Source organism: Asparagus officinalis, chromosome 1, assembly GCF_001876935.1.
Source record: "Asparagus officinalis chromosome 1, Aspof.V1, whole genome shotgun sequence".
Taxonomy (NCBI): domain Eukaryota; kingdom Viridiplantae; phylum Streptophyta; class Magnoliopsida; order Asparagales; family Asparagaceae; genus Asparagus; species Asparagus officinalis.
This window is the reverse complement of record NC_033794.1, coordinates 99,523,156-99,539,436: the sequence shown is the minus strand read 5'-3', so window position 1 is coordinate 99,539,436 and position 16,281 is coordinate 99,523,156. Positions and strand designations below refer to the sequence as shown.

At 34.7% G+C, this 16,281-nt stretch overlaps 2 protein-coding genes across 3 annotated transcripts in view; one reads left to right on the top strand and one right to left on the bottom strand.

The window, feature by feature from the left end:
- The window catches only part of LOC109838029 (probable polygalacturonase At1g80170), an 18,454-nt gene extending 6,845 nt beyond the window's left edge, over positions 1-11,609 (top strand). The window contains exons 4-9 of the mRNA XM_020406449.1: positions 818-988; positions 1,706-1,913; positions 10,122-10,203; positions 10,335-10,443; positions 10,925-11,041; positions 11,376-11,609. Coding sequence (XP_020262038.1) covers positions 818-988; positions 1,706-1,913; positions 10,122-10,203; positions 10,335-10,443; positions 10,925-11,041; positions 11,376-11,609 — 921 coding nt within the window. The remainder of the gene's footprint in view (positions 1-817; positions 989-1,705; positions 1,914-10,121; positions 10,204-10,334; positions 10,444-10,924; positions 11,042-11,375) is intronic.
- LOC109828784 (nuclear pore complex protein NUP205) overlaps positions 12,438-16,281 on the bottom strand; it is a 45,183-nt gene continuing 41,339 nt past the window's right edge. Inside the window, exons 41-45 of one of the 2 annotated variants that reach the window (XM_020395717.1) lie at positions 15,229-15,329; positions 14,557-14,676; positions 14,059-14,137; positions 13,102-13,190; positions 12,438-12,930 (exon numbers count right to left, since the gene is read on the bottom strand). In XM_020395717.1, coding sequence (XP_020251306.1) covers positions 13,107-13,190; positions 14,059-14,137; positions 14,557-14,676; positions 15,229-15,329 — 384 coding nt within the window. In that variant the 3' untranslated portion in view covers positions 12,438-12,930; positions 13,102-13,106. Of the gene's footprint in view, positions 13,191-14,058; positions 14,138-14,556; positions 14,677-15,228; positions 15,330-16,281 lie in introns of both variants that reach the window. The other variant, XM_020395718.1, reaches the window with a different exon arrangement.

The window sequence follows — 16,281 nt, the reverse complement described above, 5'->3', positions numbered from 1 at the left end:
CAAAGTAATTTATATGAGTGAGATGTATTTTTGTGTTTTTATAATCACCTATTTATCTTGTGTCATGCTAGACCTTACAATGTTAACTAACTTTCAGGGAAAAAAATGAAAAAAGTTCATGGGGGTTTCCCAAAGTTTTAAACTTGAGGTTTATCAACAATATGCTCAAACCTGAAGATGGTTTCTCGAATTAAAATAGTTGAGAAGAGTTTTCTTAGATGCACCTCTTATTTAAGGGAGGTTAAGTGAGAAAAGTTTAGGGGTTATCTTAAATTTTCATAGTTGAGGGAGCTATCTACTATATATGTTCAAACTTGAGGGAGGTTTTCCCAAATTAAAATAGTTGAAGGGAGTTTTCTAAAATTGATCCATGAGTTTATATAGATAGGTTCTCTAAATGAGTTTTTTTTTTTAATTTTGATATTTAAATATATGATTATGTTTTTTTATGAATAGTTATAATTTTATAAGGATTACAAAATATTTTATTAGTAGAATTTTCTAATTATTAATAATTTCACTTTAATGAGGATTGTTAGGTGTATATATTTTTATATTTAAATATATGAATATTAGGTTTTATTAAAATATGGATAATTAAGAATAACTAAATATTTGACTAATAGATTTAGTATCCACTTGTCATCTTCTGCTAGGATAGAGAGACATATATATACTTATGATATAACACATGTTCACTTTTTATATCTTTATGATGTGACACGTATTAATTTTTAGTTTCACAAATTTCTCTTTATATGTAAAGTAGAGACAACCTCTAACGGCTTATAAATGAAATATATTGTATCAAAATTAGATTGAGGGCACAATAGTAGCACCTGATGCTCCGAGCACTTGGGATGGACTTGACCCAGGCCAATGGCTACAATTTAAATACATTAATGGGCTTACTGTTGAAGGCCCAGGTGTAATCGATGGCCGGGGATATAATTGGTGGAAGAAATCATGCAGAGAAAATCCCGTGCAGGCACGTGCCAACAAATATCTACTCAAAATTGTTCACAAATTTGTTGCTAATTAAAACATTAAAGTGATAATTTCTTATTTACAAAAATGATTTAATTTGATGGAGTTGAGTTTGAAGTGTGATTTGTTTTGTTGCAGGGATGCACAACTGTAGCTCCAACGGTTTGTAACTTCCTGCCCACTACTAGTTGATGCCCAAAAAATAAAAGAAGGGGAAAAACAATTGTTACACCCCATGGCTTTTTTTTTTTTTTTTTTTTTTAAATTAATCCAAATACAAACATCATTATACTAGATGTTCGAAAAATAGGGCAAATTTCACAAAACCACCTTTAGATTTGGTTGTTTATGAGGTAACCATCAAAACTTAAATTAGTGTCACTTAGGCCCCTTATACTTTTTCAAATAACTCTCATACTAATGATTATTACATCTGATTCCGCATCTGAAAATCATGAGCATCGAAATAAGAAAATGCTCCTAAAGGGGGAGGAGAAAAAAAATTTTGTTAGTCACTAATATTTTTACAACTTTTTTCAATTTCATCAAACATCACTGGAGTTTGTTAAAAAACTGAAAACGTTCGGTACCGAAACTCCAAAGGGAGTTGAGTGATATTTTTGAAGTTTAGGAGGTAATCTCAAACTTGGCTAAACTAAGGGAGGAGTTTTCGTGCGCGTCTCTTTCACTACTTATACTTCATGAAATCTTACGTCAGGCCCTAAAATTCTTCGCATGCAACAACCTCCAAGTGAGCAACCTAACCTCAGTCGACAGTGCCCAAACGCACCTAGTGTTCCTAGGCTGCCAATGGGTCGGTGCCAACAACTTGACCATCATGGCCCCCGGTGACAGCCCCAATACCGACGGTATCCACATCCACGCTTCCCAACACGTCAAGGTTCAGAACTCGAACATAGGCACAGGTACGTATGCACGGGATCATCCTTGACACTACAACTCTATAGAATATCACATTAGAAATAAAGAGAAACTTGACACATGTTTCCCGGTATGAATGTTGTAATTGATGGATAATAATCATCCAACTTTATTTTTTTTTATTTTTTTTTTTGTTAGGACATGTGTTTCTTCGATCCTTTTTGATAATCTTTTAGGACAAAATCACAGGAGCTAGTACATGCACGTGATCAGCCCTCACACTAACATGTATAAAATATCATATAAGGAGGAAAATGATATCGACATGGGTTTCCTAAATAGTCGTAAAGTTAATGGTTGATAATCATTCAACTTGAACTTTTTGTCGAAACACATGTTGTTGTTTTTTAATCTGTCCTAAATAGCCAAAGGTATTTATAATTAATCTTTCTTCTTTTTTTTACTTTTGATCAAAAGCACCTTTAATTACATGTATGTTTGTCATTATCACACCTAATTGACTTTTCAGCTAAAAAATGTGTGAAATTCCATTTTATCCACGACCTAAAGCACATGTAAAGCATGTATTACTTACTTAATTATGAACTTCAGAACACTCACTTAAATATCCAAATTCCAACCCAATTCCCAAACCCTAGTTCACAATTCAAAAACTCTAATCTTACCTTCTCTCTAATCTAATTAAGAAAACCATACTTCAATCCTCCCCCAAACCCTAATCTCACCTCCTCTTAATCTTATCTCCCTCCCACCCTCTAATCCAATAAACACCCCCCCACCCCCCAACGTCCCCACCTCAAAAAAATAAAAAATAAAAAGACGCCTTGCTAAGGAGCAAAAAATTGATAATCTTGATCTCCCCCTAAGCGTCTCCAAAAAGAACAACATCGGTTTGGGGGACTAATTTAAAAACATGATATTTGTGAAACTACCCTAGAGGGGTGAGGTGAATAGGGTATTTGCTAATCTAATCCGATATTAATGCTAATTTAAAAATTATTAACAATTATATCTTAGCAAGTATGATATTTAACAATTTATGCAAGGATGTGTAATTAAACCAAGGGCGATATAACCATGAGACAATGGCAATATATAAATATGATAAGCAATGAGCACAAGAATAATACGCCAATGCAAACTCAAACACGCAATATGATCACGGAGTTCGGTCACCCTCGACCTACATCTCCGCTCCTCAGTCACGAGGAGAATCTGCACTATCACAACCGGTTTTCAACGTTCACCGAAATGTTTACAACTCACACAATCAGTTTTCTAGCTCACCGAAAACTTTCACAACTCTCACAAATGCAATCTCACAATACACCCTCTAAGTGTTAGCCTAGTCTGTGTCGTCTTCCTCAAGTGCTCGGATTTACAACCTCTCTCTAGGCTTTACTACCGATGTTACTCCTTTTGGAATCGATCTCATCTCTCACCACACACTCCTCTCAATGTACTTTGTGTATTACAAAGTGATCTCACAAATTAAGCATAGGTAAACATAATTTGTTCTTTATAATGGATGATAACGAATTGTAAGCTCACACTCAATGATACAATCTCACAACCCCAATATACTATGTATGAAATACTTAAGCTCAAGTGGGTGTGTGTAATCAATGAGTAATAATCAAAACTAAACTCAATATGAAATCTAGCTTAATGAAATGGTTAATCAACAAATAAATATATAAACCTAGAAATTGAGTTTAGAGAAAACATCTCTAAAAACAAGAGTGATGGTGGTGAGAAATTGAAGCTCAAACAAGAATGAATAATCTCCACTTCCTATTGTGAAAACTTCTTCACAAACAAACTCTTAAACAAACTTAAATCCTTGTTAAAATTGTTTTAAAACTTTCTTGAGTGGTTGGAATGTTTAATGCAAAGGGGCATATATAGGGTAGAAAAACTAAGCCCAAGAAACTAGCAAAAACCAACAAAAATCACAAAAACAACAAAATCTGAAAAATAGTCGTTACTGTGCAACGGTCATATTATGAGTCGACTTATGACAGGCATGAGTCGACTTATGTTGTAATGAGTTGACTTGTTATATTATGAGTCGACTCAGCAGATAAAAAACACCAATTGCGCAACACTTTATAAGTCGACTTGGTACTGTAGCAAGTCGACTTAAAACGTGCACAGGACGTGATATGAACAGTAAAGATCAACTTTAAACATTATTTAAAAATATCAAATAAATTTCAAAAAAAATGTAAAACTTGGGAAAATATTTATAAACATGAAAATAAACATGTTACAAAAAGAATTTTTCAAATATTATTCCCTGTTTGTGAAATCCCTACGTTTTACAAAACTTGTAAATACATGTGTATATAAAATTCTTGATTTTTTACTTATGAGTTAAACAATGTTTTGACATTTTTCAAGATGATGTTATAGACTTAATAAAAGATGTATAAAGAGAAATTTAACTCTATAAACTAATAACTCGATATTTTGTCAAAATTACTCAAAAACAAGAATTGTGTGTGTGATATTGAGCTTAAAGCATTTACACACAATATAAAAAATCCTAAACTAGTGTACCAAGTTGATTTGCACATGAAGCTTGATTTTGGATCTTGACTTGACTTGTATTTGCTCCATTTATAATATAGCTTTTGAATCATTCAACCTGGGTAGATAACACAAGCACTAGAAAATATTGTTACAAATTGTTTGTTAAATCATCAAAACAATATTAGAGAAGTAGGCTCGTCACATGATTCCTAATAATTTGAGGGCATTCATAGCAAATATGAAAGATTTTTAAAAGTACAGGTTTTTTTAAGCTAAAAAATCGAGTAGGTGTGATATTGCAAAAATATATGCTACCAAAGGTAATTTCGAATAAAAAGAAAAAGAAAAGATGGTAATTACCAATTTAGATAAAAATTAGATGGTTTTCATGAAAAACCCTTCTTTCTTCTTTTTAAATATGTACCTAAGACACTTCTCGAGATCTTTGTCCTCCTCCCTAGGGCTGTCCATCCGGGCCGGCCCCGCCCGGGAAACCGGGCCCGGGCCGGGCAAAACCCAAGCCCGGACCCGGGCCCGGGTGGTCCGGGCCGGGCCCGGGCCCGGGTCCGGGCCCGGGCCCGGGTCCGGGCCTGAGCGGGCCGGACACCGGGCCGGCCCGGTTTGATTTTTTTTAAGAATTTTTTTTTTGTTTTTTTTTATTTTTTTAAAATTTTAACAAAACCATAAATCATAAATTATTTTAACAAAACCATAAATCATAAATTATTATAAAAAATATCATAAATGTAATTAATAACTTGAAATGAAATGACATAAATTACAAGTACAAAAAATGATAAAAATAACTTCTTTATTAATAATCGGTAAATCCTTTACAAGTATAAATTTATTTCGAAATTCGTCGCATCACAATAGATGAGTACATCCCAACTAGGTTGGCACCTACTCACCCATATCACTATCATTTGCAACTTTTTTCGAAATAATTTAATTCAAATTTAAAGCTAAGAAATAAAAATTACAATTTTATGAATATTATCTAATCATTATATCTATCTGCTAGTCCCAACTCTTCAAATTTATCTTCAATCATAGCAATCCGTTCGATGCCTTGTGTTCGCTTCTCGTATCTCCACCAATCCTGTAAGCACATCACCGCTTGTACAGTATACGGATCTAAGCATGTCCTGTGGTCGTCGATCAAACGTCCTGCTGTGCTGAAAGCGGATTCCGAGGCTACAGTCGAAACCTGCACTGATAGTAAGTCACGAACCATGGTGGAAAGTATAGGATATGAAACTGATCCATATACTTTCCACCATTGCAAAATATCTAAAGCATTTCCTTGACATCTAACTAAAGAAGCAGAAAAATATTCATCTATTTCAGAAACATCTAATCCTGATGAAGTTCCAGATCCACCAGTTAGTTCAGCTACCATTGCATACCTATCAAAACTTACACTTTTACCTCGACCTGTGCTCGAAGCTGAAGGTGCCGAAGCTGAAGACTGTTGTGTAGCTACACCATATCTAGCTGCATACTCATCATATAAGGTTTGAAAATAATTTCTAATAGCTAAATAATGAGTAGTAGCAGTAAGGGTGGATCCATCATCTAAGTCTATAATCTGTCCACCATACAATGATTGTAACAAACTTCGAAGGCCAATTTCCTTCAAGCATGGATCAATAAGAACACCAATACCAAAAATATGAGGAATAGGCCTAAAATACTTATTAAATTTACTCTCCATTTCAAAAATTATACTTCCAAAAATATCATCCATACGATATTTTGTAAAATTTTTTTGAATATTTAAAATTTGTAAAGCAGCTAAAGTAATAGTTGGATAATAACAACCAGATAATAACATAGTAGCATCATAAAAAACTTGTAACATCTCATTTAATTTACATATAACTGTCCATTCATCTTCAGTTATTCCATAAGCACTACCAGAGCTAGAACTAGAAGCATAAAAATTTATAAAATCATTTATAATTTCTTTATATTCTATTGCTACAGATAACATTGCATAGGTGGAATTCCACCTATGGTCAACATCTTTTGGAATTAGTCTAGGCTTATAATTTTTTCTTTTACAACATTGTTTCCATCTTTTAATTCTCATTTCAGAAGCATTATGCATATTAGTAACTGTTCTAACTTTTTCTATCATGGGTTTAATTTCAGAAAATGCACTTTGAACAATTAAATTTAAAATATGACAGATACATCTAACATGAAAAAGCTCACCATGACATGGCAATGACAAAGTTATTTTCAGAAAATCAACAGCTACATTATTATTACTTGCATTATCTAGTGAAAGAGTAAATTACTCACCCATATCACTATCATTTGAAACTTTTTTCGAAATAATTTAATTCAAATTTAAAGCTAAGAAATAAAAATTACAATTTTATGAATATTATCTAATCGTTATATCTATCTGCTAGTCCCAACTCTTCAAATTTATCTTCAATCATAGCAATCCGTTTGATGCTTTGTGTTCGCTTCTCGTATCTCCACCAATCCTATAAGCACATCACCGCTTGTACAGTATACGGATCTAAGCATGTCCTGTGGTCGTCGATCAAACGTCCTGCTGTGCTGAAAGCGGATTCCGAGGCTACAGTCGAAACCTGCACTGATAGTAAGTCACGAACCATGGTGGAAAGTATAGGATATGAAACTGATCCATATACTTTCCACCATTGCAAAATATCTAAAGCATTTCCTTGACATTTAACTAAGGAAGCAGATAAATATTCATCTATTTCAGAAACCTCTAATCCTGATGAAGTTCCAGATCCACCAGTTAGTTCAGCTACCATTGCATACCTATCAAAACTTACACTTTTATATCGACCTGTGCTCGAAGTCGAAGCTGAAGGTGCCGAAGCTGAAGACTGTTGTGTAGCTACACCATATCTAGCTGCATACTCATCATATAAGGTTTGAAAATAATTTCTAATAGCTAAATAATGAGTAGTAGCAGTAAGGGTGGATCCATCATCTAAGTCTATAATCTGTCCACCATACAATGATTGTAACAAACTTCGAAGGCCAATTTCCTTCAAGCATGGATCAATAAGAACACCAATACCAAAAATATGAGGAATAGGCCTAAAATACTTATTAAATTTACTCTCCATTTGAAAAATTATATTTCCAAAAGTATCATCCATACGATATTTTGCAAAAAATTTTTGAATATTTAAAATTTGTAAAGCAGCTAAAGTAATAGTTGGATAATAACAACCAGATAATAACATAGTAGCATCATAAAAAACTTGTAACATTTTATTTAATTTACATATAACTGTCCATTCCTCTTCGGTTATTCCATAAGCACTACCAGAGCTAGAACTAGAAGCATAAAAATTTATAAAATCATTTATAATTTTCTTTATATTCTATTGCTACAGATAACATTGCATAGGTGGAATTCCACATATGGTCAACATCTTTTGGAATTAGTCTAGGCTTATAATTTTTTCTTTTACAACATTGTTTCCATCTTTTAATTCTTATTTCAGAAGCATTATGCATATTAGCAACTGTTCTAACTTTTTCTATCATGGGTTTAATTTCAGAAAATGCACTTTGAACAATTAAATTTAAAATATGACAGATACATCTAACATGAAAAAGCTCACCATGACATGGCAATGACAAAGTTATTTTCAGAAAATCAACAGCTACATTATTATTACTTGCATTATCTAGTGAAAGAGTAAATATTCTTTGATCAATTTCTAGTTTCATAAGTTCTTCAACAATTAAATTTGCAACATTAATACCAGTGTGTGACTCTTCAATTGCAATAAAAGAAACAACTCTTTTAAACATTTTCCAACTTTCATCAATCCAGTGTGCTGTTATACATAAATAACCAGTTTGCACTCTAGATGACCAAATATCAGAAGTTAAAGAAAATTTGCAGTTTAAATTTTTAAAATAAGAAATTATTTTTCCCTGTTCCTCAACATAATATTTTAAAATATCACGTTGACAGGTTTGACGAGAAAATTTTGTAAATGCAGGATAAAAACCATCTCTAAATAAATCTTCAAATTCATCATCTTCTACTAATTTAAAAGGAAGGTTTTTAAGAACAATAAACCTGATTACGCATTTCCGGGCTCGGGCAGCGTCATAATTCCAACTGCCGAGGGTACCTGAAGAGGATGATTGGGAAAGCATAGACTGCCGGATATCACCTTGTAGATTTTGGCCTTTGTTGTGTTTTTCAATATGCCGTTTGAGATGGTTGGTGCCGCTCTTATGATGAGCTTTGAATATCTGGCCGCACAACGCACATTTCGCATTCTGAGAGATGATCCTACCGTGTTCATCCTTGGTGACGTCTATCTTCTCAAAAAAATTTCATACATCAGACCTCGGCCTTTTTGGTGCTCTCGGTGCCGTAGATTCGTCGCCACCAGATTCAGGATTAACACCGGTAGGATGAGGAATTGTTGTAGGAGGACTCATCTCTGGATCGGTAGGAGTTGCATGTTGCTCTTCATAATCAGACCCAGAAGCCATTTGTTGGAAGTATTAGAAAATACAAAAGATTATAGGATAGTATATTAGTATGAGATAGTATAAGATTGTATAAGAGAGTAGTAGAGAGAGAAATAGATGAGTTTTGTTGTGAGAAAATGAATTGAAACCCCCCCTCTATTTATAGAAGCAGCCCCCTAGGTAAATGACCAAAAAACCCTCGAAAAATAGCCGTTTTTTGACCGTTTTAAGGGGCAAAACGGTCAAAAGACCAAATCTGGCCGTTAGGCCAGATTTGGCCCGGGCCGGGCTGGGCAACGGTCACCTTTGTGACCGTTATGGCCGGGCCGGGCCGGGTCGGGCCGTCTCTAAACCGCCCGAACCGAATTAAACCGGTCTGGATCCGGTTTGAACCCCTGAACCGCCCAAAAAAAACCGAACCGAATTCTTAAACAAAAAGTAGCTGCGAGCCTTGGGTGTGAAGAAAATTTATGGCTGAATGTTTAGCATTTAAGAATTGTGGGGTGGAGTTTATACTAACATATATTTGAGTACGCTGATATAGTTAAGTGAGATTTCCGTAAATCAATACAAGATGTTGAGGTTGAAGGATAAATTTAGTGTTTTGGTCAAATTTCAGTGATAACATGAATACAGCTTGCTGGTGCTGGATATCAAATTAACCTATAGTATAGGCTGTCAAGGATATAAGATAATTCTTGATGAGAAAAAGGCAGCTAAAAATTAACGAAAATCATCAAAAGGTGTGTGTGACTGCCAAACATTGTTCTTTCTCTAAAAAAAGCTACATAATTACATGGTCCTCCTAGTGTATTAAGCTAGTTATATTCACATCATACAATTTGATTAAGTGGCTTAGTACAGTTTTGATTGTTTCTTTTCAGTTTTGATTGCTTCTTTTCAGTTTTGGATATAACTAAAACTTACCCAGATTTTTGTGAAATGGAGTTAATTCGGTTCAAAACCGAAACCGAACCGAACCGAACCGAATTTCGGTTGGGCCGAATATTCGGATGAGGGGGAAAAAATCTGGATCTGGATGAGAGTTTTGAGAATTCGAAAAATTCGGATTGGATGCGGATTGGGCTTAAAACCGAACCGAACCGAATACGCCCAGCCCTACCCCTACTCCTCCCTTTATGATTTTCTACGTTAAGATCCTCTACAAGTTTTAATCTATTTCAGTTTTGTGATTACAGGTGATGATTGCATCTCTGTTGGAGACCACGTGTATGATATTGGCATCGAGAACATAAATTGTGGTCCGGGTCATGGCATAAGGTATTATATTTCCTATAAGTTATTGCTACTTAATTTGTTGAAATATATATTACGTTGCTTTTTATAGTACTGTGTTTTTTTTTTCCCCGTAGAAGGGTGTGATTTGGTTGTTATTCTTAATGATTTTGTAGTGTTGGAAGTTTGGGGAGAGGAGGGACTGAGGCATCGGTTGAAGAAGTTCACGTGCGATACGTATATTTTCAGAACACAACCAACGGAGCAAGAATCAAGACATGGCAGGTATCAAGCATGTAGTTAGCAACAGATTAAGCTATAAACTCAAACTAAAGAATATTAAGAATATGAAAATATAACCCTCAATCCTCATTCAAACTTAAGTTTTTTTTTAATTGATGGATCATTTAAAATGATATCAGAGCGCGCAACCTAGGTTAAAACCCCACAGACTATAAATTTAGTGCGGATTTTCTAAAAATTAACACCGGTGCATAAGTCTGGATTTTGGCCCATTGAAAGAGCGCTAAACTTGTAGAGGCACGTTGAATATAAAATATAACCATCAACTCTCACCACAACTTTGAAAAAAAAGTTATGTTTAGGAACCTTAAGAAAATAGGTGGATTGCTTGTGACTTGGAAAAAGTCGGAATTTAAATTACGCTGCCGACATATGTAGAGAAATTTCCTCCTCCTTGAGAATGTATTTATACAGCATTTATAACCCGGTTCTTCTCTGAGTTATTAGTTTGTTTTTTTCACAGGGAGCAAAAGGATATGCAAAAGGGATTAAATTCGAGTACTGTATTTTCAACAACGTACAAAACCCTATCGTCATTGATCAATATTATTGTGATGTTCGGGGCAAATGCAAGGATGAGGTATCCAAAACTTCTTTTACGTTACGATCTTTTCTTCCTTTGAGAATAATTGTGGCTATAATATATATCCTCCAAGTTTTACATGCTCTAGTTTTCTCTTTTAAAAAAAAAAACCAAAATAATGCACTCAATTTTCGGGTCAGGAGTAGATACATACGACAGGAGATAGCCAATCGTTGGCATCAGCGGACGTTAAGTGTTACTGAAAAAAGTCGGAAGAATAATAAGCAGCTAAGCCCCTATAATACAGGGGATATATATGCGATCAACCCCATAATTTGTCGTGCGTGTTTTCGGGTCTTTTGCTAACTCAATTTTCTTGCTCATGATGCAGCCAGCAGCAGTGCAAGTGAGCAATGTGAGTTACGCAAACTTCCAAGGAACTTCACAAACCCCATTTGCAGTAAGCATGAACTGCAGCCAAGCCATCCCTTGCACTTCCATACAATTCGATACCGTGAACCTCACAATGGCAACTAAGGAGGCAGACACCAAAGCATACTGTATCAATGCTTACGGAAACACCATGGGATTTATCCATCCAACTCTTGACTGCCTCCGCCGTTGAAAAAAGAAAGGTTGGATTTTAATCGGTGTGTTAATGATCTTTCTGGTCGAGTGTAATAAGGGTACAAGATGAGACGGACGCTGAAAATAACATATCTACTGTTTAAATGAGACGTGACTTTGGGAACTTAATTCTACAATGCCAGATAAAAACGAGACAAATTTTCAACATAAACCCTATCAATAACTTATTTTTAAAAAGCGACACCTTTGAGATTTAAATCCCGTGAAGTTTAGCACATAACTAATCACATTAATGAAGCTTCAGAAGAAATACATCCAAACTTCACGGGATCACGGGATTTAAAATCCCGTGAAGTTGCAAGCGCATTTTTACAAAGAGCTCGATACGAGCTCTTTGACAGATACCCCCGTACAACTTCACAGGATTTCAATTCTTTGTCACAATCAACATAATGTTATGATCATGAGCATTCAGAATAAAACAGAAATTGCCGGCTCACAATTAGACAATTATCAATTGTTGAGAAAGATAGAATTAGACAGCATGCTATTTGTAGGATTTGACAAGCCACTTCAAGATATCGAGCTTTTGATGGGTGCGTGTTAAAGAAAAGCATTATAATATCAAAGCAGCAACTCTTCCCTTTTTTTCTGCTCTGCATAAATTTGCACTCTATTATTTCTTCAGAAACAAACGAATATGACAACAGATGAATACTGCTAAATGGCACCATCAACTGCCTGTCTGAAGCAAAATAACATGCAACTTACCACTAATACACTAAAGCAAGTGCATATGGCACTCTTCCTTCGACAATTAGCTTCTAACTTAATCCAAACAAATAGAAGAGGCCTAGAAAAAACAGAACCAAAGCAGCAAGTATGACAGCAAAATGTAAATTCTGCCACTGCTCGAAAAAAATTGTTATGGGAAGTCTGTATCTGCAAGTGTACAAGCATTAGCTTTTTTACAATTTGAAGTCATAATCTTAGTAGGCTTTAACTTCTTTCGATTTGAAGTCATTATCCTATTATGCGGGCTTTGCTTTCTTTCAGTTCGAAGTCATAACCTTGAATCACAGGCTTTTACATTACATGAATACAAGGTTTTTCCACTGCCTTCTTCGCTACATCTATTTACAATTGAAAGTCAAAAATAGAATCATAAATTGGTATATAATATTTCTTCCTAATTGCCATTACTTTGCCCCCAGAAAAAGCAAGCGAAGTAGTTAGTAGCGTCACACATCAGCTTCAACCTTACAAGTAAAAGGGAAGTACAAGGACTGCATATCATCTCGGTATCAGCTTCACAGCATCTCCATTTAACTGATGAGTGGCATATATCTTAATATGTTCTGCATTTCAAGAGGGGGCATATCACGAACAAAATAGTCGAGCTCAAGGAGAAAACTTCAAAAATTACATTTGACTTCAGGCCCAAGCTCAAATGGTTCCTCCTCTAGGACCTAGGTTCCTACAGGAACTCGCCCAGAGTCTGATGAGACATCTCCGGGAAGGTGTAGTACCTTTTCTAGGGGGCCAGATTCCTAACAGAAATTTCCTTGAGAGTGCTTACAGATCTCTGGAACAATTTCAGAGCTTGTCCAATTTTCTCCTGCAGTAAGAAGCAGAAGTAACACAAAACGGAAATACAACATCGGTTAGTCACGGCTACATGGTCCAAACATGGACGTGAATGTCAGATACATAACACAAAATGCAAGTGATTTATGTACCTCTGCATTTTATGTCACTCGTAAATTAACTTATCATTCAAATAACCCATCTGCTAACAATGTGAAACCACATTGTCAGCACTAGTAGAAAAAGGGTTTGCTATTGTTGTTGTTGATTTATGTGAAACCACATATCTAACCCATTCCATTAGCTCCACACACTTACGAATCAACTGTTTTTTATCAGCAATAACTGGTGTTGCTCATACATTTACCACATTTGTCTTTCATTAATATACAACCTAATACAGTTCCGCCCCTATAAAAAACAAATCTGACCAATATATTCATACATGGCATCATAAAGAAAATTAGGATGAATAACTGGGGGAAAAACAAAAAGCAAATAGGCCTAGTAACTATAGCTTCACAGTGGGAAACAATAAAACTCAATACAAAGCACAATTGTCATTTGATATCTGTTGAAGTATTCATTCGATATACCAATCATGGCGGCTTACGTTTGATTTAAATATTGACACATTCAGTATGCTTAATCAAGTGGAAAAAAATTACGATGCCTCAAATTTTGAGAAAACATGATCATGTAATTGGCTCATCTGGTCGTATGGAATCAGGCTTCTTGGTAAGAAACAAATGGCAGTTTAGCCAGCATATGAAAAAGGAAATAAAATGTCAGAATTCTAATGAATAGTAACTGGTGGTTGCATGCTTACAAGATACAGACATGAGAAACTAGGTATCAATTATTCATCACACAGTTTGGTTCATATACACATATCATACCTCCCTCAACTGCTCTAGTCTTTCTAATGTTGGATGTAGCTTTCCACACAATAAAGAAAGGTCATTCGAGTCAGTATTCCTGCAATTTGACATGACCACAATATTAGCTAAAATAATATACAACATAGAAATAATTAGGATAGAAGTGAAAGCACCCCCCATCCTTGAATGTGAATCACTATGATTTTGCTATATTTCCAATACATAATGACTTTCTCAGCTCGGCATAAATACGTGTGAACTAAAACGCCCTCTATGATTGGCCATAGGCCATAACGATCAACAAAGCACTTCTTGTTGAACCCAAATATCATGCCAGCAAAAAGATACGGTATCATGTATCCTACGTTTGATTTCTTGCGAGTCTAATAGAAATCAAAGACCAACAGAGGGAACACATCACTTCTCCCATTTCCATAATATAGAGTACAAAACAATTTCTAATTTCACTTATAATTATGTCATCATATGAAAATACTAAAAGAGCAGTAGACATACTCATCCTGTAAATGGATTAGAAGAATGTTAAAACAACGTTCTGCAAGCCGAAGCAACAGAGTAATTAGTTGATCCCGACTCCCAACAATGCGACACATTTCTACCATTGCAATGTATCTCCTGTAATAAAACAACCCAAGATACCATTCAGTGACGTAAATATCAATCTTACTACCAGTTCAAAAATGCAAACTGAAAAATAAGAATGAAGCCTACAGCAGCACAAATGAAAAAAAATTGTATAGAAATAACTGAAAAGCACAGCCTTGACAGACTTGCAGAAATACCTAAATACAAAATATAAAGGTAGTTTCCGAGCAAAGTAGCTTCTTCAATAGATGTTAATCATGTTATATATGATTTGCAAAGAGTTAATTAAGAAAATTGAAAATTTAAGATCAAGTATAAATGCCATGATGGAGCAGTGCACTGGAGCATCTCCACTAACACTGAATTTTTCCCTGCCTAACTAGAACAACCGTGGGTTGGCTATAGGTCCAGGGTTCAAGATCAGACTACAACCTTTATTGAGAGAAAATTTAGCTAAGAACATAATTCTACTTAACAGTAATTTAAAGGTTATAGGAAAGGGCAATCAGATAGTTAAAAATTTATAAGAAGTAAATATTTAAAATTTTGATAATAAAGAAAATGGTACAAAAACAATGTTACCGCTTCCGAATATTATCATGTGAAGATATGCAGTCTTGTCTGGTGCAAGCAGTGATAATTTCATCAACCTCCTGTCTAGATAGTTCATTGATATCTTGGATCTGAAATAAAAGAGAAAACAAGCAGTTACATGTAATATATGAGAACATATCAAATAAGCCTTTTCTAAATTATTTTGTAGTCTAAGAACCCATTCTTCTTGAGATGGTACATGAAACCATTCTACTAATCAAATTTCTGTTGTTTTCTTAATGCCAGAGCAAGTGAAGGGAAACTTCATTTTGGTAACCATGCATGCATCCTTCACATTCATTCATCCACTACCAACAGCAATAGTAAATATTTTCTTATAGACAATAAGACATCAAACTAAATAAGATGTGTCCAAATTGTGTAACATAAAAAATTTTAATTACTTCAAATTGATTAACAGCTTGGCTTACTAGTCCAGATAAACCATGAGTTATGAAGGAGATAATTCACATAAGATTATAAAAGTTCATAAAAAAAGAGACCAAATAGGAGCCCGTGTTATCGAGGCGCGCGCCTCGGGCGCGGGGCGCTGCAGGTTGGGGCAATTACGCCCCGCACCAGAGGCGGGGCGCTGCACGCACACGAGGCGCGCGCCTCATGTGCGCTTGACACTTGCATCATGTAATAGACTCTTTCTTCTATTTTTTTTAAATAATTTACATATTACATATTTACATCATGTAATAGACTCTTTCTTGCTAGTTGTTAATCCATTCTCCATCTTTTCATTTCATGTTTAACCTATAAAAAAAATAGTAATTAGTAATTTAATATACTTGTTTGCTAACAATAACTTCCTTTTCTAATTAGCATGCTAACTAGAAATTATGAACATGTAAATATGTAATTGTTATATTCATTCTCCATCTTTTCATGCTAACTAGCAAATAGCAATTAAGAATGCTAACTAGAAAATTATGAACAGTCATATTTGTTAATCATTTAATTGTTACTTAAAAATACATATATCAATTTTAAATAAAAATACATATTTCTTATTTGTTACTTGCTTGTTTTGTT